This window comes from Phymastichus coffea, unplaced genomic scaffold (genome assembly GCF_024137745.1).
Source record: "Phymastichus coffea isolate CEN01 unplaced genomic scaffold, Cenicafe_Pcof_1.1 PCOF00055, whole genome shotgun sequence".
In the NCBI taxonomy this organism is placed as follows: Eukaryota; Metazoa; Arthropoda; class Insecta; order Hymenoptera; family Eulophidae; genus Phymastichus; species Phymastichus coffea.
Window position 1 is genome coordinate 1,378,589 of NW_026706866.1, and position 23,009 is coordinate 1,401,597.

General features: G+C 47.4%; 3 protein-coding genes across 4 annotated transcripts in view; all 3 read right to left on the bottom strand.

Annotated features, from left to right (window-relative positions):
- Nucleotides 1-783: 783 nt before the first annotated feature.
- LOC131665983 (trypsin-1-like) lies at nt 784-1,649 on the bottom strand. Its single transcript, XM_058938286.1, has 3 exons — nt 1,598-1,649; nt 1,205-1,535; nt 784-1,150 (listed from the first exon to the last, which is right to left on the bottom strand). The coding sequence occupies exons 1-3, from the start codon at nt 1,647-1,649 to the stop codon at nt 784-786; spliced, it is 750 nt and encodes a 249-aa protein (XP_058794269.1).
- A 1,019-nt stretch (nt 1,650-2,668) lies between these two features.
- On the bottom strand, nt 2,669-7,093 carry LOC131665984 (carboxypeptidase A2-like). Its single transcript, XM_058938287.1, has 9 exons — nt 6,924-7,093; nt 5,290-5,784; nt 5,108-5,207; nt 4,905-5,010; nt 4,644-4,805; nt 4,200-4,425; nt 3,748-3,975; nt 3,363-3,547; nt 2,669-3,002 (listed from the first exon to the last, which is right to left on the bottom strand). The coding sequence occupies exons 1-9, from the start codon at nt 7,091-7,093 to the stop codon at nt 2,821-2,823; spliced, it is 1,854 nt and encodes a 617-aa protein (XP_058794270.1). The 3' UTR covers nt 2,669-2,820.
- Nucleotides 7,094-8,767: 1,674 nt separating this feature from the next.
- The window catches only part of LOC131666005 (tensin-1), a 109,098-nt gene continuing 94,856 nt past the window's right edge, over nt 8,768-23,009 (bottom strand). The window contains exons 12-23 of one of the 2 annotated variants that reach the window (XM_058938318.1): nt 18,572-18,876; nt 17,835-18,481; nt 15,334-15,535; nt 15,040-15,237; nt 13,836-14,486; nt 13,090-13,454; nt 12,820-12,909; nt 12,278-12,380; nt 11,736-11,922; nt 11,286-11,651; nt 10,927-11,206; nt 8,768-10,839 (exon numbers count right to left, since the gene is read on the bottom strand). In XM_058938318.1, the coding sequence (XP_058794301.1) occupies nt 10,680-10,839; nt 10,927-11,206; nt 11,286-11,651; nt 11,736-11,922; nt 12,278-12,380; nt 12,820-12,909; nt 13,090-13,454; nt 13,836-14,486; nt 15,040-15,237; nt 15,334-15,535; nt 17,835-18,481; nt 18,572-18,876 (3,554 nt within the window). In that variant the 3' untranslated portion in view covers nt 8,768-10,679. Of the gene's footprint in view, nt 10,840-10,926; nt 11,207-11,285; nt 11,652-11,735; nt 11,923-12,277; nt 12,381-12,819; nt 12,910-13,089; nt 13,455-13,835; nt 14,487-15,039; nt 15,238-15,324; nt 15,536-17,834; nt 18,482-18,571; nt 18,877-23,009 lie in introns of both variants that reach the window. The other variant, XM_058938319.1, reaches the window with a different exon arrangement.

The following is a 23,009-nucleotide window of genomic DNA, read 5'->3' on the forward strand; positions in this document are numbered from 1 at the left end:
TATCATTTATTAAAATTAATATCAACTGTTCTAAAATATGAAATAATATATTTGCATTTAAAATCAACAATATTGATGAATGATTTCATATTATTATGAAGTGTAATTATTTAAAAATGTTAATTTCAATGGAATCATATTGAATTAATCATATTGAGATTAATTAAATATGTTACATATTAAAAAGTTATAATGTAGCTAATAAAAATATACAGTACAAAGAAGTAATGATTAAATATAGAATACATGATACTATAAATAATTATAGAAATTTTTTTCAAAATTATTGCAATGAATGGAAATATAAAATCCAATGATAATTTATTTTTCATTTTCTTTTATTATAGAAGTAAATAATATTTACATAAAATCATATTTTATTGTCAATAATTTAAAATATCAACCATAATTTTCTTCAAGCGTTTTTAGCTATAGTAAGATTAATCCAATTCAGAAAGTTAGATACCTTAACGAACACAGATGGAGAACCTGCACTGCCACATGGTACGAATCCCCAAGAAACTATACCAATCAGCTCATTCGCTCCAAACTTGTTTTTCGCCACCAACGGACCACCAGAGTCACCCTTAAAATTGGTATACATATACTGAATGGAAAAAAATTTACATCTCACGAAAGAAATGTAGTTTCTCAAATTTATCTACTTTACAACATATATATACTTTACTACAATCAAGAGGAAATTATTTGTCTCTAGACTGGTGGTTAATAACCACTAGAACATTATATCATAAAATAAAAAATAAAATATATTACAAATAACTAAATTGTTTTTACTTGGCAAGCCCCTAATCCGCCATTAAGTGGTCCGGTGCAAAAATTGGTGTTGTGAAGTTTTGATTCTTCGCCGGAAAGTAGAAGAGCGGCATAGCAAGTTTTAAAATCTATGATTAGGATTTTGACTTTTTGTAAAATTGCAGGCATGGTAGAATTGACCGTCAAAGAAATAGATCCCCATCCAGATACGGTAGCATAACCAACAGGTTCAACACCAGATTCCGCTGGCAACCTGATTGGTGCTATGCGTTTATTAAATTTGAGGGGAACTTTGAGCTTTAAGAGAGCAATGTCGAATGGAGCCACGTTTCTGGTAATGACATAGGCATAAAAGACAATTGCTGTTTTACTTCTGAAAAGTGTATTCGAAAAATGTATATCTGATACATTACGACATGATACGTACCCAGTGTAATTTTCATGAATAAATATGTCTTCTATTAACGCTTTTTGTTCACTGTCTTCTTCCAACATGATATTATGTTTACCAGCTTTAACAAAGAAAGAGGAAACCTCTCCGAGTCCGAAAACACAATGTCCAGCAGTCAAGATCCATTTTTCAGAAATTATGCTCCCGCCACAAATGTGCGTCATAACTCCGGACAATATGTATTGCAATGAAATTTGATGGGGAAATTCGCCTACTTCTGCATTATTGCCGCCGACAACGCGGGTTACTTTATTTGGAAAACCCACGGTAGAAATTAATGGTGGCATCCAATTTGATACTCTCGGACCTGTTCATAAATTTTATATATTTAATAATGTTATTATTTCAACTTATTGCCCAAAAACTTACCCGCATTGGCAATAGCCAACAGGCAACAGAGAACAATAACTTTAAATGGCATCTTGAGAAGTGATCTCGATTCCAATCGTTTGTCCATTTATACTAATATTGAAGCTAGCTTTACATTAATTAAACGATATATTAAGCGGATTAACATCTGTTTGTAATTAATTTTCGTAGAATCAACGAGGTTGAGATAAACTGTTTAAATTAAATCGCGTGCATGTCATAGATTCGAATGAGATGATAATATTAAAGAAAAATTAATAATGCTGTGTACAAAAACATTATTATGCAATTTTTTATAAGCAACTCTTGATAAGAGATAAATATTAATTAAATAAAATTACGTGAATTAAATGGCGTGGAATATGTAAATACAGAATTAAATGCTCAGTAAATCGTGCAAAATCAAGGTTTTTAAGCAAAAAAAAAATGTATATAGAGAGAGAGATACAGACGAAGAGGAGGGGGGGGGGAGGGCTGAGAGAGATCATTAAATGTTGTAGTAACAATTATTGATTTGATTGATTAAAACTTTAAAAAGGCAATTTGATTCAGGGATAGTAGTGTAAACGCAATCTGGTTTATTTGTATAAATGAACTTGGACGAGCTTATATCTGTACAATAATATTTTAATAATTAATAAACGTTAAACGGAGGGAACACACATTGGTGCATAAGTAAACACAAAGTAGGTATCAACGAGTCATAACAAAACAATCATCATTTACAAGTATTTTAATTACGCCGGTAGCAGCGCAGTAGGTCGCTAATCGGCATACCGATCTACTTTTATACACGATAATCATACTCATACACTCATACGCATAAATGTAGTACATTATCATAGTTAATTACATACACAGCAACGCGAATTGTGCGTATTTAATCTATTTGAACAATCGCTTTTTGGACAATCTCCGTACTGGCTCGCACAAACTAATACAGTCTAGACAACAAAGCGACGAATTTTCTGTAGGTTTTCTACAATCTTCTCAACTAACATTAATTTTGATGCGAATTCATCCTAAAGCAATGTATTTTTATAGACGCAAGTCAGTTCGATAAAACCACCAATGAAAATGCGATTCGAAGGCACAGTAGGTATAAATAAATAAATAAATAAATAAATAGAAGAATTGTCAGGTTAGATGACTGCTAAGTTGACAAATCACATAAACGAGAACGAAGAACTGCGAGGATAGGAGGATAAGAGCCGCACTATTCTTCAGGTCTTGCTGCTGGTCGCAGCCATGCGTGCAATCACGCGCACTCCTGCCCAGGTCTCTCTCGCTGTGGGGATGATTTGCGCAGCCGGCAGCAGAAACCCGTAGCGCCCCCGGTCCCGCAGTTCCATCGTGAATGCGTTCTTTACTCCGGCGATCGCCTTCGCCCAGTCGTCCGATGAGCCTGTTGATCAAATGGGTCATCGTTAGTACAGGCGCTCTATCGATATCAGCTCAATTTTCCGACTAATTTTGAATGATTAATTTTATTTCTGTAAGGGTCGTCGAAAGTCGCAACATACTTATGTCCTGGAATTAGCCTCGGAAGTGTACCCAATTCTTTTAAAAATACTATGTTTATCGGAGATACTAGTATATCGTTCAAGTGTAATTAATGATAATGTAATCTTGACTACGCTTTCTAGTTCTGGCGCGTCGCCGCGTATCGTTACAATCTCATTCGGTTGTTATAAAGCGTGTTGTTATAAACACCGAGATAGCGGGGCTTATCGCCGAGGCGATCTGCGCGTTCAACTTAGCTGACCTGTCGTCGGATAGAGAAGCTCGGCGGCGGGGCCGACTTTGTACTCGGTGCCGCTGACTTTGGCGATGGCTTTCTTGGCTTTGTTGGCAATATTCATCAAGTCATCGAAGTCCGGCGGCTTGCTGCGCGTAAAACCCCAAGGCACCAGCAGCATTTGCGAGTACGAGTGGAGAGTCAGATAGGTTCTGCGAGCAGAAGGGGAGGAAGCGTACAGTTAGCTTGTAAGTAGTACACACGAAAGAATTGCCCGTTTCTGGCATACGGCATTGTCCGACTTTGCAAAGATTAGGCTGTTGGTAGCATATGGATCGGCCGTGCGCTCAGAGCATTTTTTTCGTCTGTCGAGCATTGGCAGAGAGTGCTATAGACCGAATGATATATCTACCTGATCGTTTGTCGATTTTCCATTATATAGTCAGAGATGGCTTTGGTTTCGGGCTCGGAAAACGGCTCTGGGCCAGCGTACGTGTCGTGGCACGGGTCAGTGCTCGCACCACCAACTTTGTCCTCGCCCCAGTGTATATTGAAATTTCGATTGGGATCTACGCCTTCGCAACTGCCAAAGAGCCACTTGGTGTAGTGCGTCAGCATGTGTAAGATGCCGGGACCTTGTCTGCAAGTACATGTAAACAGATTTAATAAGTACTGTATTTCATCTTATCTCACAGCTACTTGCAGCTTAAATTTATCGATAAAACCTTATTTTTCCAATTGGATTATAGCAACCACGAGCTAAAGATGTTATTTGTAAAGTATATTAATTTGATAATTCATGCGCGACGAACACGATTATATATCTAACTATTTGCACAGTAATTACGTAAACGAATGTACTACCTCGCTTCGTCTTCGTCGTCGTCGGCATCGGTGTCGTGGATGCTTCGAGTTTTGCGCCAAAGTCGGTCGTTGGTGTGCGTGAATTCGTAGCCGTCGGGATTAGCGACTGGCATTACGATCCAGTCGGTGACATCGAGGAGCCGCGAGTAGTTGTCGCTCTTCTCCACTAATTGATTTAATATGTACGTGGCTACCGCCGTACTGATCCATTCGCGCGCGTGCATACCTGCAACGGACAACAATCTCAGTGAGCGCATAATTATTTTGAAATATTCAAGCCAATGCTATTGTGCCTTATTACGGCGCATGCAATCCCTACGAGTTTCCGCTATACATTATGTTTTTAGACTAACGAGCACAATAGCTGGAGAACATATTGGCACTGTTACATATATGTGGTCATTTTGACCGGTTTTCAAAATTGTACATTATTATTCGTCATACCGGCATCGATCCAGATGGATGGTTTCGATTCTCCATTTTTATCGGCGCCAGTTGAAACTTTGACGACTTTCAAAGCTCGTCCTTCAAAACTCTCTCCTATGGACATCACCTCGACAAGTTGTGGGTACTTTTCAGCTAAATAGTCCAGATATCCCATGACATCTACAATTTGATGAGCGCGTTAAAAGCAATTGAACATTCTTCCGACACTCTCGACGAAAGCAAAGAAAAGAGCAATCTGAATGTTAGATGTTCGCCTACCTTTATATCGGTGGTACCGCTTCCAAGTCATCGAATGTCCTTGCAAAGAGAACAAATCTTGACGACGCTCTTTTGGCATTCTTGGATTTTCAGATTTTATGAATTTCTAAAGAAAATTCGATTTCAAGCACCCAGTTTATATAGATTAAAGTATAGTTTAACTTATAGTTTATAAGTTAGCTTGATATGGGGTCTCGCATTACCTGCAAATCATTCGTCAGTAGAATAAAATCGATTTTTTTCTGCCTTAAAAATACTTTTACATCATTCTGCATTGCTGGAGATATAACTATATCTGTAACTCTACAAATATTATAATGAAAAAATATTTTCTGTAAGATGCCTGTTTAGTATTTATAATATTTATATTGCTCGAGATGTGTACCTGTTCTTCACTGGGGTAGTCCAAAACTTAACATCGTCTGGTTCACTATCCCTCAGCTTTTTTAGATGCTCAACCTGTTTTAGATTTTTCGGGATGATTCTTAGCAGTTGGTATCCTTGGTAATTAACACCGTTGTATTGATAATCTGCCTCGTCATCATTGTCATCATCGCCAATAATCGATCCAATGAACTTGGTGATTCCAGTAAAGGCAGACTCGACGATTCCATAGAAAGAAAAAGCTCTTGTCCTGGACCTCGCGCCTACAATGCGCCGCCACCAAGACTTCGGCGTTGGCTCCCAGCTAATGCCGTCGTCTTCGTGATTTTCCTCGGCGCTACTCTCATTCTCTTGGGTTTTTGTGACTTTGAGCTCGACGCCAGTTGTCGAAGTCTCTGCTCCATCTTCGTCGATCTTGCTCCAACTTTCACCCTCGCTGACGGCTGATCTGGTTTCAAATTCTTTGTGCTGCTCATCGCGTATCCCAGTGCTCAGGCTGAACGTGCATGGAAAGAATCATTTTGGACTTATTGTGCAAAATTCTCTCGAGCTATGACCGACTTTGTTTGTCAACGTGACTTTAACGGATTTCACCGGGACGCTCTGCTAAACTGTTTTTTTAACGTCGCAGACGACTGACGAATGATTTATTCGAGAAAGCTCAAACTATTCGCTTAAGGACAATAAAAACGTCTTTGACAAGTCAGTGAACGATTTGAAATCATATCGGAGTTTTACTTTGCAATGGGTTACTCATTGATGGACAAGACGTAGTTTTTAATTAATTTTGCTGAGCCGTAAATCACCACGAATACTGGGTCACATTCATCGACCGCTTTTGTCCAGTGGAATGTCTATGCAACGGGAGACATCTAAACAAGTTCTCGAAACATTTGAACGGACTTTTACACGAGTCTATTCAGAATTCCGAGTAAATTTGAATACTCGTAAAAAAGTTTTCATTGACTATTTTTGATTTCGTAGATTAACGGTTGCACACGTGACCTGATCTTTGTTTGTAATTATCTTTTTAAGTAAAAATAAAAAACGGAGAATACTGTCAGACCAGCTACATTTATAAAGGAACTGAACTAATTACACGAGGTGGAACGGAAGAAAGCTGAGAGAATTGATTGATGGCAAAGTCGTGTTGTGAACGAATACGAAAGAAAAAACAATCTAAGCGCTAGTGATTATCATGCGAATATTGAGTCTCCTATGTACCAAAGTAGAACTCGCACTGTCAGTGTGATAGTTTGTGCAAGAGTTTTTGCATTATTCCGAAGTTATTTTGGAACGGAATTTCAGCAGAAACAGTATGTTAATTCATAAAAAGGAAAAAAGAAATACAGTAAGCTCTTAAAAATTCTTCGGTTGCTTATCTGACGCGGCCTTTTTAAAAGTAGAGCGAACTAAATCAACAGTTGCCAGTAGATGGTCGAAAAAAAAAGAAATGCTCACCGACCGGACTTGTTTCCTTTCTATTCAGTATTTCTCGAATGGCACTCTAAATAGCAGATAGCCGGATTTGGTTGCGAATTTCGGCGCGATCAAGTGTGCAGGTTCGAATATCGCTCGAGAATATCGTCGAGCAACGAAAAATAGCAGAATTGAATGAAAGACAACGCGGCATACCTGCGATTGGCGAGAACCGGTTGCACGTAGAACTTTCCATCTCTGCTGAGAAGGAAGCCGCTGAGGTTTCTCGATATCGAGCTCGCGATATCGATCGGCTCGGCTCGGGCCAGCAGCAGGATAAGATGTGCCGAGCAGAGGCGGGTCGCTAGTCCGGCGAGCTTGGCCATCGCATGGGTGCGCGCGCGTCACGAAAGTGGCCGCTCGACTGAAAGAGAGTTTGGGCTAGTGACCGCGGGTGGCCAAGGACAAGGAGAAAGACCGAGCCTCCTTCCTCTGCTCCGGCGGTGCGCGTACGTGACGCAGATTCACTGTGCGGCCGATCGCGCCCGCTGCCCGACTACCGCCGTCGCCGCCGCCGACCCATCTCCTTCAACCTGCGCGGACTTTCGCGCACGCACGCTGTCCCATCGGTTTCTCCGCTCGAGCGCGTTATTCCCGCGGCAGACACCGCGTTGCGTGCCCTTTCGTCGCACTTTCTTCTTGCACCTTCCCTTCCTAATTGCTTTCCGACGATACCGTCGCTCTTCGGGCAAACAGTTTGACCAGCAGTTCAGCTTCACCTCCACTCAGTGGAATGCTAAAATTACGTATGATTGCTCAAACGACGTTCATTATGCAAATTTCACTGCGATGTACCGTTGAATAGCTATATCAAATATATGAATCCCGTGATGTTATATACGAATAGAGTTGGTCGACAATTTACTCAGCAGCATAAAGTTAATTGAACGTAAAATCGCTGAGATATCACATTTATCGCGGAGTCTAAAAGGCGAACAGTCTATCGAAACGGATGAAAAAAAAAAGAATAAAGTTTTATTTATGGAAAGCAATTGCCGGAGCTACTTGTACGGAGTTACTGGACTGTTATCGTAATAGTCGACGACATGACAATGCCAAAGAGCTGTAATAAGTCGAGCGCAATCCCAAAGAAGCCGAGCTATTCCGACAATTCAAGGAATCGACGAAAACAACAAGAAATAAAGAAAGAAGGAAATACTTGGCGTACACGCATATACACGCGGCTGACACACAATTGCCGGGGCCAGGTCGAGGCTGACGGCAGGTATAGGCAGTAGGTCAGCAGCCAAGTTGCCGTTAGCTAGAGTACACTCTTCCCTAGCTACCTACCTCATCCCACGATTCAGCTATGTTGTCACATTTTGACGCCACAGCGGCCGGCGGCGGCTCGCTGCGCCGGCCACAGCCGTTTGGTTATGCTCCGATTGTTCATTACAGAAGAAAGAGTCGCATTTCCCAACGAGACTTAGGCTCCACTTGCGCTTATACTTACTGGCAGCGCTTAATAACGATGACTGTAAATTTTTCTATTAATATATGAATGTTTCTTTTCGGGAACCGACAAAAAACTCTCGTTTGTCCAGATCCAGCGTAAGTCCAAAGGCAGATATGACCGTGACGGTTCTTCAAAACCGAGTCATAATTAATAATGTCCAACCGTAGTGGTCGACACATTGTTCGACTCAACTGTGTTCTCGATACACTAATTGCTGACGCAAATGTCATGGCGTACACACAATTTCGAACGGTTTATGGCAGAGTGAACAACCTACAATTTCTTCTGATCTATTATAATTCATTGAGGCGTTTTCAGTGCGTATGTGAAGTGTCTGCTGAAACTAACGGGGGAAATGTCAAATACTGTTTGACTGGATTTTCTGAAGTGTTTGTCCGATCGCCAGATTTGTCTTTACAGTTAGTCGGCGTTGACTCAGACTTGATCAAGTCCTGCTCAGAGTTGCGTTTTCAGCTGATAATAAATAAAAATGAAAACTTGGATCGTAGATGAACAATTAACACTGAATTATTATTGTGCACTGAATATACTTTATTGTTACACATGGAATTATGCTGTATACTTATACTCTTGTACGACAATAAAATCGTGGCACAAACATATATCGAATAAAGCGTACATAATTATATTATGAATAATTACAATAATGACTGAAATAAAATTACAAGAAAAATACAATAAAATTATTGTTAGTAATACGTGTGGACTGAGGCAGAAGGAAATGTTACACAGTAAAAATGAAGTCGAGCGACAGGCCGACAATAATGTCCAAAATAGTTCATCATTTACGTCGTAAAACTATAAAAATATACATATATTATTCACGTAAAGCACTAATATGTTACAGTTGAGATACATATACAAGTAAAAGTGACCGGACGTTATTATTGCTTGAATTTTGACTAGTGCGCATATAGTATCGCAAAACAATTTTCGTCCATCCCTAAATCAATGAATAATGATGGCAACGATGATTTCACAAAAGCAATAAAAAAATAAATAAACGAGGAAGCGCGCGTTTTCTATGCAAACGCGTCGAAAATATTGTCGTACCTACAATTTATCCTTTAATTGACTGTTGATAATATTTTTCAAAGTTTTAGACTGAGAATGAGATTCGTGTGTTTCTTGTCTTCCTTTGTCCCGAAACCGTGAACCGTGGCAATCGAAACGGGGATGTCAATAATGCTACGTCAACTCTAACAGGATAGAGTACTAACAATGGCAAGAGTCTAGTGGTATTATCTAGAGATACTTGTGATACTATAGTTCTCTTTCTCTCGAGCAGTCCTAAGAACCCGAGAAAATATCATGATAGTCTCGCCACGGGTACAAGCTTGCAAGTGGCTCATCGTTATTGACACAACGGTGTCGATTCGTGTGCTTCCCGCTCGATTTGTCAAGAAAACAGATTGCTAATGAGAATACTTCAAGTAATCGTTTAAATTTGAATCTGGTAGATTATAGCACTAGATCATCTCAGTTTATGACTAAGAATCGGATTTGAAAATTATAACGTCATAAATTACACAAGGTTTTCTATTCATTGTCTACAATGTAAATATATTATTTATAAGGCACAACTTAAATTGTTTATTTTACAAGATCGTCACATTATATATTAACTCTATCGATTCCTCTAAATATTTTACAAATAAAGTTAAAAGCAAGCGTTTCACCACTATTTCACAAAATCGTACCATAAAGAACCTGTGAAACTAATGGTTCGACTTGTTGTCCCTACAATAACTTACTTTTTTATTATGGCTGTTCAATTGAATCAACGCTGGCGTCTCTATTTTTCTCAGTCACATTACCGCTACCTTTCTTACATAAGGCTCGTGTGTTATATACAGTTTTCAATATTGCTTTTCTGTTCAGCTCCTCCCATAGATATTACAGCTACCCTAACAAAACAGTACGATAGGACGTACGTTACTCTACATTATTAATCATTACGGGTATACATAATGACTACTTGCAACTGCCAACATAAGGTTCGTTAGAATGATGGCGATACACCTCGCGACTATCGAACAACGGTACACGAGCGCATGCAGAGTTGTCGTGATAGTTATACTTTATGCGCAGTCTCAGTACACCTTCAGTGTTGGTGGACAACTGACAACGACGATTTTTTTTCATTTTCATAGACTACTGTTACTCTTTACGTGGAGGTAATGCGGAACACGTAGGGTGTAATTTTCATGGTAAGTCTTGTTTAGCGAGCGCATTGTAAAGGTTCGTTCGAAATTGTAGGAAGATCAGCGAGACGCTGGAAGTCCGGATAATTAGGTTACTCGTGAGCCGAGTGCGAACCAGCGCCAGACTACTGCTCCGAAATGCGTTTTCGGCGAGGGCGGAGGGCGGGAAGGACGAGGGTCGAGCACGTGTCAGAGTGAGCAGGCCTTAAAAAATCGCCGTTATCGCCACTCTCAGACGATGTTGGCCTTGACGTGGGCGCTGCTCATCATGACCTTGTTGACGAAGTTGACGATCGCCGTGGCTGGCTGCTCGGGCTCGAGCTCCGCGAATATGTGGCACTGGTTGTCCGATTTGTGGGCCGGCTTGCGCGCGACAAATCCAAAGCAGCGGCTGTCGGGGGGCAAAGAAAGAAGAACGTTATCAACGGCTCGTTGTCGCGGCAGATCACCCGGAGAACCGGCAAGGCCAAATACGCACTGCTCGCTGAGGGCTCGTCCGTTCTCGGCGCGGAAATCCCAGGTGCGCTCCTCGGTGTCCAGGCCGCAGTAGCTGATGTTGTTGGTGGGGTAGTGTCGGCGGAAGAACAGCTTGCGCGTGTTGTCCGTGAGCGTGATGCCCTGGGTGGACACCTTGAAGTGCACGATGGTCGCGCTGAGCCTGGGCGTCTGCTCGAACAGCGCCGTGATGGTCTTCTTGATGGCTTGCGGGCCGGTCAGCGACTCGGTGTCCATGGTGAACAAGTAGAGCACGTTGCAGGCTGCGCGACAGAATTTACCCGTTATCGCGCGGGTCGGCGCAGCTATCGGCAGGGCGAGGAGACGCCTTCGGGCACTTACCGGCTCCTTGGGCCAGCAGCTGCTGAGGACTGCTGCCGGCCTGTGACTCGATGACGCGAGCGGCGGCCTCCGCTTCGGGAAGCAGCAGCTGACACGGCAGCGCCATGGCCATCAGACTGTGCTGGTAGACGAGGGCGGACAGCGAGCTGAACACGGGCTCGTTGGCGCAGCCCTTCAGCCGCACGCCCCTCGAGGTGGGCTCGATCAAGAAGTGTCTCACCAGCTCGTTCGACGGATCCTTCGGGCTGCTCGGCACTCCCGGCGGCGGCGTCGCCACTTTCAGGGCCAAGCCGAAGGCTCCTGGGAAGGAGTTGCTGTCGCGCACGACGAACATTCCTGGCGGCGCGTTGCGCAGCATCGCGATGGCTACGGCACAGTTCGAGTTTGGATGAGCGAACGAGTAGAAAGTGACGCCTCGTATGGGCAGACGCGAAGCAGTAGTGGCAGTACCTTGTTCGCGAGAGATGTTGGGCTTGTACCAGATTTTACTGGTATCGCGGACGAACTTGACGTTTGCATCGGCTACTTCATGTGGCTCCGTGTTTGAATGGACACTCGATCTGCGGGATCCGTAATACTGAAGTTGCGAGGACGAGTGTCCACCAGCGCTGCTTATAGAGGTGTAAGATACCGCGCTCTGCAACATCAACAAATTCTACTTTAGCCACCTACGTTCCACTGAACAAAATGTGTCAAAGGGACATCGATAGGTACATTGCACGATTATTTCACATAATTCACTCAAGGATACGTTATTAGGCTAACATTAATTGAGGTCGGACTATTTTTCTTTTAAGGAAAATCTTTGTCGTAGAAACTCATTCAATAAGAACACTTTTTACCGTAGTGACTATACTTGCGGTTGATTTTCTGTTGGACTAAAATAAACGAGAGAGAAACAAAAGCGGACAATTTAATGACTGCGAAAATTCACTGAAATAATATGTATCCGTTGAAACGGTCACAATATCATTAATCTGACTATTGATTACCTTTGGAGTCTGTCCATAGTCGGCATGAGTAGGAGTGCCAGGACCTCGGCCATACGAGTTGTGACTTATCAGTCCGTCCAGTGGAGAGACAGGCCGGTCCTTGCTGTAATTTACAAATATTATTTTCGAGTTCACCATAGCTTTTCATATACATATAACAGCAGCTAACAGATTCACATTTTATAAAAGAACGTCAACGACTAAAATATACATTCCACATATAGAAACCTTAAAGATTTAGAAATGCGTGAAAGAGACTTAAGTGAAGAAAACTTCGAAAATTGCTAAATTCATTCAAGTTAGCGTAGTGATAAGTTCGTAGACATTGAAAGAAGAAAGTTTGAGCTTCTTGTGTAAAATGCGACACATCAGATTTTTATTCAGAATACGACTAGGCTACTTGGTATACATTTCCAGAGTAAGCAATGAAATTTTGGCAGAGTACAAGTGGTAGAGTGTTAGAAATCACGACATTGAAACATTAATTTTGTGCAAGACCTTTGTATTTACTATTTATAGCTCCGTTGTCTTATTAATATTACCTATAGTCGAATGACGCCGATTGCTTAGTGAGTAGCCATCGCTTGTTACGCGGTTCGATTACCGAGCCACTATCCGGAAAACTCAACCGTCTATATGTATACACAAAATCATTAACGTCAAAAAAAAAAAGAAATAATGGTAAAAATGATCACAACAATAAATGAAAGATGAGAAAGCGTGATCGATATTATCTCGATCGTCCGAAGTGGCCAGGGAATGAAGAATAAGAAACAATCGATTGGAGGAATCGTAAAAAGAAACAAACGTACCGCTGCGTTGTAGGACTCTTGGGTGGAAGCCCCGTCTCTCTGACGTCTCTGCGCTCTTCAATAAAGATCGCCCTGTCAACAGCATAATTGTTGTTGTTCTCGCTGAAGTTGTTGTTGTTGTTTGCGTAGCTGAGAGCAACCGCGTGATTGTGATTGAGATTGTTGGAAGTAGCGAGCTGCTGCTGATGCGAGATGCGATCCGAGGCAAAGGTGACGCTGGGCGAGGCGTTGTTCACGTAGGGGGTACGTGGGTGCACGGGGAACGCAGGTGTCTGCGGTCTCGACGCACTGCCTCCGACCACGCCTTGTGTGCTTCCTGGACTGACGCTCCTCTCGGTCCACGATGACGGCGAGTCATTGTGCGACTGCAAGTGCACGGTCAAGGACGTTACTTCGGGCGGTAGATCGGCCGTCGGAACATCTACCATAATGCCGGCACGATCCTTCCGCGAAAAGATCGGTCAGCGCAATCCCAAGAACCATTCAAAGCTCAGCTCTCTTCGATCTTACCGTGGACAGACGCCATTCGCCCTCTTTGTCGACGCAAAATGGAACTGACGAGAAAAGCTACGAAAAGCAACGGAAACCTTTGCACGATGATTGGCCGCGACGCGAGCATGCATTGATAACAGGGACAAAGAAAAACTGGAAGTGTATATCGACAGTCTAAGCGATGGCGGTGGCGGCGGCGGCGGCGGAGGGCATAGGCATTTAGCGTGGTGTGGCGGTGAATGGCGATCACGAACCTGTGTAGTGCAACTCTGCCATGCTTTTGACGAGTGGTTAGGGATGGTGTAGGTGTTAATGGAGCAGTTGCCGGCCGTAAGATAGCCGGCCGACGGTTGCTGATGCGAGCCGTTAGTAGTGCTAGTAATGCCGGCGTGAGCCGGTGCTACGAGCGATTCCGAAAGCGGCCTGATCTCGGCCAGCGACTGAATGAGGCTCACGAGAGGATCGGCCGAGTCGTTGGCGCTCTTCTGCAGTTGGTGCTGTTGCTGCTGCTGGTGGTGGTATCGGTGCTGCTCGGACTGCTGCTGGTCGAGCATCGAGAGCAGGCCCTGGTCCTTTTTGTATCCGTTGGCCGCGCCGACGTGGTACTGATTTCGCGACTCCGGCCTGGAGGGGTAGCGCGACGACGAGGTGACGCTGTCCAGGTCGAAGGCCACGTGGTTGCCGTTTCCATTGGCGGTGCCGTTGCTGTGGTTACTCAGGCTGCTGCCGAGCAGTCGACCGTGCTCGCGCAAGAACGACTCTGTGCGCGCAAAGCTGTCGCTCCGCGACTCTGGTCGCGGCGGAATCGGCGGGCTGGCGATGCCGCTGGCGCTGTCGTTGCCGTCGCCATTGCAGTTGCCGTTGACGTTGACGTTGCCATTCGCGTGCTTGTGCAGCGGCGGATTCTGCAAACGCAAAGCGAAGCCTCGCTCTTTCAGCCAACATGCTTACCATACGGCGGCTCTCACTTTCCGCAACGCGATCACTCTCGTTTCATAATGATTCACTGCGTTTCAGGCTCGTACTACTACTTTCATTGGTTCGTGTTTGGGCGTATGATGGAATGATTTTAATAACGTTCGTTCCAGTATTAAAGAGCCATGCAGATGCATAATTGAGTCATTAGACACGCACTAATCGGTATAATTTGAGCTAGTGAAATTTACAGTTTACAGTTCAGTGTAATAATAGTAATTAGTGCAACGAAAATGCTATACATAATAAATAAAGTACGATGTATGAAAAAATGCACAGTTTAATCAACAAAAGATAAAAAAACCATGATTGAAATCATAACAAGTAGATCGTATTATATACTCTGCAATCTATTAATTCAGTCACTGCCTAGTCTAATGCTAACGAGTGTGTAAAGGGTGTTAGAAAATCAAAGAGATGCGTCATCAAGTGTGAGACATGAAAAAGAACCAAAGCACGAGCATTTTTCGCTCGGACACTTACGTGGCTGTCGCTGTACTTGCGGAACTCGTAGGCGCGTTTAGGCCCGTAGGATCGCTCGTTGACACTCTCGGCTCGCGGCCTGATGGCCTGGCCGAAGCCCGCAGCGCCGACGACGCTTCCGTTCAATTTCCGGCTGATCGAGCGCTGCGGCAAGAGGGGGCTGGCCGGCGCCGAGGTGTTGTTGGATCGAGCCGATATCTATGGGCGCCGGAAAGCAGACAGAGCCCGTGTGACGAATAATCGGCGCGAGAAGAAAGGACAGAGCGACAAAGGTATTTCGGGTACCTGCTGGGCGGAGTTGACCGTCCATACGTCGTCGTCGTCGTCGAGGACAGCCGAGTCGCTGGCGTATCCGTCGTGGCGGAGCCGCGAGCGCTGCACGTTGCGCAGCTCGCCGATCATCCGGTTACCGTTCTCCTGGCGCCAGAGTTTGGCCGGGCTGCGCTCGTCTCGTCTCGCCGCCAGCTTCATTTGCTGCTGCTTCAGCCAGGACATTCTGAAATATTGCCGCCGGGACACGATGAGCGAAAGAGCTGCGAGAGTGATCTGCGCCTATATGCACATACGTGTGCTGGGGGGGACAGAGAAGAGGAAGGGAGTAGGTGTGGCGTAGGCGACCCAGAATACACGGATGGATAATCGTAATTGGATATGATCGAGATGGTAATTGATCGGTGAGTAATGCGACTCGGGGCCGTTCATTTTTCAATGCGATTATCGAATAATGCAATCGCTCCCGCTAAAAGTTAGTACAACCAAAGCGGCGCGACGACTCGTCCACCTATAGCACCCGCTGCGAGCTTCGAACTCGCCATCGACGCTCGCCGCGCGGCAAGCTTGCGACGACGTCAACGCCTCGAGAAACGCGCTTGGCGAAGCTTGCGAAATCGCGAAAGGATGCCACGCGCACGGTCCGCGCGAAACAAGGTGCAAACCGATAGACAGGGAGATTGTTGAGCGACGCTCAGAGCGGAATACGAGCGGCGCGCGGGTCGCGGGCTCGGCTCGTCGCGCGATAATCATCTGGCGCTCGTTGTAACGCCACGCCGGTTATTCAGCCAGCTAGACGTCTTTTGTCGACGTCCACTCGGCACATCGACATCTCCAATCGTCCCGAGCCAAGACGCACGACTATCTACGCACGACTGGCTCTATCTACGTCGCCGTGATATCGAGGAGAGCCGCGTCTGTGCAACAAGTCGAGTGCGGCGAACTTGATGGGCGTGAGGCAACGCGGGCGCAACTTGTTTCAGGCCGCGATTGTTCGTGCCGATCATCTCCGCGCGCAGAGACGTTGAAGAGGCATGTTCAGTGGACGTCGCAAATGGATAACGCCAATGAGAGCTCGACAGTTTTTGCGCGAGCAACGACGGGCTAGCAGATCCTGCCAGGCGTGCTTGATGGCGAGCAGTAACGCGACCGCCTAGCCACTCTCAAGCGTGCGCGTGACGTCTTTTTCGCATTTAACATGCGCCGCTCATTAATATCCGTGGCGTTTGAAGGTGCGCTCTTGTTCTACTTACGACGATAAGTTTGAGCAATTTTCACGGGATACAACCCGAATCCAGTTGGCAACTGCCGACGCGAGTTCTAACCACTTACAGCTGACTGTTGCACAAACGCAATGCACTACATACGCTAAAAGTCAATTAGGCCGCCGTCGCGCCGGAAAACTGGTTCGATTTCCGAGAATTGGGGACGCAACGACCACCTCGGCCTAACGACTTCCGTGTGGCGGCCGGTTCTGGCCCTTTGTAGTTTGGCCTCCCGAATTTTCGGTTAAAAGTGGAAAGAGGCAAGCGGAGAGAGGTGGCAGCTGGAGGCGACGGCGCAAGTCCGCGTGCGCGCGAAAACGAGGAAGAAACGAAAAAGAAAAGAAGGCAGGGAACATTTTCCGTCTCCTTGTTTTCCTACTGGCCGAGCGACGCACACGACGCGCGTTAACGCTATATTTATATAATTATGTCAGAGAGCGACTCCCAAGATCGAAATAGCCGAGGCTTTATAATAGGCACCAGTCGGCTTTTTTCGTTTTGCTTGTCGAAACGAAGCACACTTCGTTTGCCGCCTAGATTAATTGGCAAAAGCTCGCCTATAACAATGCAGAAAGCGGTGTACGAAAAATGGGACGTCGAGAGTCACCGTATTTGCGCCGAGAGAGAGAGCTAAATTAATCTTACTTGCGCCGCCCAAACGCCGCGAGCTGTGTATTGCGCCAGAACCGCTTCTCCGCATCAATATCGCTAAATATTATTAAACGCTTCCCGCGCGTTTCCCTTTCATCTCTCCCGAGAAAACGGCGCACTTGTTTGTTCTCGCTAGTTCTCGAGTGCGCGAGAAGCTACGAGATTTCGAGGGAGAAAGAGCGTTTCTCTTTTCTTGCGAACGTTCTCTGAATTCCGTATTTGCTTTTCTTTCTCGACGGCGAATCCTCCAATCGCAACGGCGGCTTATGAGAGGAGAAATCGAGTATCTTTTAACGAATTTCAAACGGTGCTCGGATGTTTCTCTCGGCGATGTATGCTAAGAAAAAAAATTCCATTTTCCAAGACTATTTTTAGAGAGCAACGAAGGATGCGGCTTGACTAAAGATCCGCCGGTCGATCAAAGAGACGATTTCTTCTTTGGGCGGCGCAGGCATCGCGAGGCACGCGCCGAGCGATCGCAATGACGCTCTTGACTTTAGATTTTCTGGGACAATAAATATACTTTGCAATTTGGCCTATGTCGCGCGTCAGCTTGAAGTTCCGCGTGGGCCAAGAGCGCCGGTAATGGTCGAAAATGCGCGTACTCACCCATCGGCAGCTTCCGGACTGGGCGACTTGACGCCCGGCGATCCGTTGGCAAACTCGGGCGGCGGGTCGGGTGTGTTGCTCTGCATCGGGCTGATGGGTCTCCTGCCGCTGGCACTGGCGCCGCTGCTCTCCCCGAGAATGTCGTCAAGATCGACGACTGGCGCGGCGCCGGGCCTGGTCTGCCTGGTGGCCGTGGCCTTCCTGACCAGCGACGGCGAGGAGAGCTTTTGGTGCTTGATCATCTCGTTGGTGGCTCCGTAAGAGAACGGCTGGCTGGTCTGTCGCGCGTGGTAGGGTATGTCCTCGTCGATGTAGTCGATGTTGCCCGGGGGCGAGAACGAGTCGGCGGTGGTGGCGGCACTGGCGGCTTTTCGCTCGTAGTCGACGGCGTCATAGGAGGGTCGCATCTTGAGCGTGCTGTAGTTGCTACTGGAATTGTAGGGCGGCGAGGACTCCTTGACGGTGCTGCTGCTCGCGCTGCCGCTGCTGCTGCTGTTGTAGCTGCGGTAAGAGTCTTTGAGGGTCGAGTAGGTCGATGGGCTGCTCGGCTGGGTGCTGTAGCTGCGCGGCTGCTCCACTACGCACAGTTTCGCGGAGCCACTTCTAGTCGTTCGATTGTACTCTTCGCTCGGCGGATCTGGCATGGACTGCGGCGTCAACCGAACATCAGTCTGACCGATTCGAGGTCGCACTACTTTACAGGTCGCACTGCAAATATTGCGAATAACCATACGCACCTCAACAGTGAGCATCATATCCTGCAGAAGCTTGTCGAGGTCTCCATGCAGCTGGTTCTCGGCTTCCTGCGGGTCCGGAGGACTGGATCTCTGCGGCGGTGCGCTGCTGATGCCACTGTCCATAGACACAGTCAGCGGTGAGTTGCGAGCTGCTGCTGCATCCCGGTTGCCGGAGCTACCGGTTTGCTGGACCACGGCGTAAAGCGAGCCATCGATTGGCCCACAGGTGTAGCCCAGTCCCCTGGGTGACGTCTGCGCCGACGAGCTCGAGGCTGGTGGTGGCGACAAGGGCGTTTCACGGCCTTCTGCACCAACAAAATATTACCCAATTTTCAGTGAACGCCGTCCGATCGCCAAATTTCAACAAGCCGATTAATCGTCCAACTTTAATTTCGCGTAGTTGACGTGTGGCATTTACGAGCTTAGCAGTAGCACGGAGCCAACGGACTGCTCGCGATAACCGCGAGCTGAGCGACAAATTGAGGCATTATGACCAAGCGTAGCCGCTAAAACTGACCAATTAGCGTTACCTGCCACGTGGCGGCGGCGGCGGCAGCCGACGGCATAGCTGCGGAAACCTTGCGCGGAGAAGTCTCGAGCGCGTTGCGTAATTTGTCGGGTTTTCGGGCTAGCGAGAATAGCGAGTTAATTTTAGTGGCGGCTCAACGGAGCGAGAACGAGTTCCCTTGCTCTCTTTCTCTACGCGCGGCACGCACACCTACGCCGCGCATTTTTCGCGCCGACGCCGCGCAGCCGGCAGCGCAACGATTTTGCAACTCCACTCGTCACTTGCGTTTCGCGCGCACGCCGCCAGCTGATCTTGCCGTATTTTAAAGCACCTCGCTTGGCTATGGCGGAGATCGTGACGACTCGCGTGGCAGTAGCCGTTTCAAAGTTGTGCGCGGCACTATACACGATCCGAAATGCAATTGGCCGCTCGCGCAGCTTCCTCGTTCTCGGGAACGCCGTCCAAAAGCACGAGCGTATTGTAAAATTCGGCTCCAAAGGCGCCTGCGCGAACAGCCGAGTGAATCCGACGGGAGAGAGTCAAATGCAAACGCGCAGCGTGCGAAAGGGACGGGAGCTACGAGGCAAAAAGCAGAAACGGAAGAAAGCTGCTCGCGGGGGCCGGAGAAAGAGATAGAGAGTTCGAGGGGCCGAGTGCTGCTCGGCAAGTGGCTGCCGAGTGCGTATGCACTCCGATGCATCTAAGCACCTATCCGCTCGTCTTTCGCTGCGGGCTCCCTGCGAGAGCTTAACGTGCCGCTTGAGATCTTTATGCGCAATGTGTCTATCGAGGCAGCGGTTGTTTCATCGGATACTCGATGTATCCGATATATACAATTCAATTATTACGCGTGTTCGAGCTCCGCATTGCAAGAGGTACAATAATCGCGGTTGGATCTAACGACTGATGCAGTGCCGAGCGATGATAAGACAGTGGCGTCCAAACGAAAAGCTTTTCGAACGATTGTCGAGAAGTTTTGTAAGGCACGACTGACGATGGAACGACTGCGCGCATCCGACACGCCTCGAAGTCGGAGGCTGCTTCGTCAGTTTCGTCTCTCGTCCCAATTCAATTCACGCCGCACCGCCTACCTTGCGCTTGTCGTTTTGCACTTTTATCGGGCCTGCGGTCAAAATATCGCGTGCAGTTTCGAAGCAACGTAACGCGAGAAAAAAAAAGGCTCAATTGCCTCATCGAGGGTACACGAAAAGCAGCTAATTTATATACGAAAGTAATTTAAATAAAGCACATATTCAAAATGCTACAATTATATTGCATTAATCTGTCGCGTTGATCGGTGTGGTGCGTAAGCGACGGAAGAAGCAAGCGTCGTCGTTTTGTTTAGCGCGTCGCTCGGCGCGAGCCGGTCGGTACAACAAGCAAATGGCATCGCGGGTTGCGAAGACGGCGTCCAAGTGTCCCGTCGCGTCATATTGCCAATTACGCTCGGTGGTCGCGGCCGCACGCCCGCGCGCTTACGAATAATTATAAAGCTGGCTGCGGCTGGCGGCGGCCGCCGTATCGTGTGCGCGTCGATTTACATGTAATCGGCGTGTGCAGGCGGAAAAATCTCTATTGCAAAGGGGCCATGTGGTCACGCGGAACGGGGAATCCGCCTGAGTTGCGTGCTTCTCGAGGAGCGTGTCGTCGTCGACGCTCTCGAAATTCGGATCGCCTCGCAAGAAATATTAGAGTGACGAAGTGCCTAGGTCGCGAGATCGGTTGAATAATTCGTACGAGATCACTGGAATCGCTCCAAGAAAATATTGCTCAAGTCGCACGCGATGGGTGCACGAACATCGGCGATATGTAACTCGTTCGTACACAGCGTAAATTCGCAAGCCAGCAAACGCGTGAGCTCGCACAAGCGCGAGCCCGAAGATGCGAGAAGCGAAGGCAAACAATTGTATGATTAATCGTCCGGCCGCGATCTCGAGGGGATTTTTCAGGGAGGGAAGAAAGGCAGCCCAAGCCTGCGAGTCCGGACCACACAGCTAGTTGCGCCGCGTGCGTGGAGTTGGCTGTGCGAGGCGGCGAGTCACGCGTAATCGAATCGCGTGCGCGACTGCATGGAAATGCGCATTACCCCGGGGCCGCCGGCCCCGACCGCGCGCGCGCGCATGTTCGCGTGGCCGCAGGCCCCACGCGCCAATAAAAGATTCGCCAAGCTAACGGTCGAGCTATGCGTGCAGCTCGCGGCCTGCGCTTGCACTTGCACCTTGCATCTCGGCGTGCCGTGTGTGCTGACATTGCGCTGCGTAGTGCAAAGCCAAGCCGATCCGCCGATGTCGCAGGTGGCTTTCCGTCGGAAAGAAAATTATTCGCACCCGAGCGATCTAAGCATTTCATTTCCCCGAGCCATCGACAGAAAGAGAACGAGGGAATTTAATTAGACTTTGCTCGATAGTGTACCATCGCGTTTCATTGCCTAATGGCTCGAATTGTCAACGCAACTGTCCAGAGATTTGCGACGCAACTGATAAAGATCGATATTGAGTTTTATTGCTCAATGCCAACGGTCATTTAAAGAAAGTTATTGGAAGCAATTCCGAGGCGTCAAACAATCAGCACTGAAGTGTCGTCGAAACAAGGTTTGCGTCACAAAGCAACTGCAAAGTTCCACGAAGCGTAAAAGATCCACTCATCGCAGAAGCAAACAAACGGTCGGGGGCCTGCTCGCCGCGCAAGGACCAGAGTGACAAGTTTATCGCGCGCGCGCGCGCTGTACATATCCCAAAGGGCGGAAGGCCACGAAGTGACGGACGGCAGCGCGAGAGAAAGGCTGGCCGCGGACCGACGTTCGCGCGCCGAAAAAGGCGCGCGCGTTTAGAAGCGCGCCCTGAATTTCCAGTTTGACGGCCTGGCGCTACCGCGATGCGCCGTTTTAGCAGCCTGCGCTTTCGTCGCGACCCGCTTGCATTTCGCGCTGCGTAGAGCGAGGCGAAGCTACCAGGACCTCGGCGCTTGCGTCCGCGCGGCGTATCAGCCGAAAACTCGGCACTGTCACACTCACTAGATCACAGGCGAACGGTGACCAAGTGCAGCTGGCCTGCCGTGCTGCTCGCGGCAACGCTCGAGCGTGTCCATATAAGCGCCTGCGGCATTGACGAATCGAAGGAAAGGCCTGTGCACGAGCGCGCGCGCGCACGCGACACTTTGCTATCCGCTCGGTAGGAGCACCAAATCGCCACTGGCAACGTCGGCAGACACTCGCAGCCGAGGAGGATCCGATCGGCCCACGCTACTCTCACTTTCGTCTGTTATTGCCGCGCGTGCGGGTGACTCGCGGTGGTGGCATCGCCGAGGAGAGCCAGTTCCACACTGACGCGTCTGCGAAAAGAGTGCGCTCGAATCGCCAAGGCCTCCTACCAAGTTAAATCATACCACGGCGATCGAAATGCACTCTCGGCCCAAAACAAACTTGCGCGACTGTGTCGCCCATCGCCGGCAAGGTTGTTCCTCCCACTCGTGCGCTAAATCACACGAGCCAAATCTACTCGCGTAATTTAACTTAACGTGGACGACCATCCCTTTTTTTCCGGCGCTGCAGCAAAAGAAAAACAACGTGTAAGAGCGAGCAGCTATCTAAACACGGCGGATACGATCACAGCTCGCCAGATGGGATCTCGCGGGCCGCCGGCAGAGGTGCGTTGATCCATCCATATGCCTGTTGGCTGTCCAAATTTTCAACCGTTTAATTCGTATTTTGGAACTCGCGTCACTGCGAAATATCCTCGCTCGGCTTTGTCTCCCACCTGTTTAGCTGTCCTACATTTGAATGCAGTGAAAAGGTTGAGCAGACAGTGCACGGTCGAGACACCAAACAGTGCGAAGCGGCAAAACTACCGCTAGCGAAAGTAGAGCTCGTGGGACAAAAATTTGCAAAAATAAAGAGCGAAGAAGCAGCAGCAGCAGCAGTTGCGAGATCTG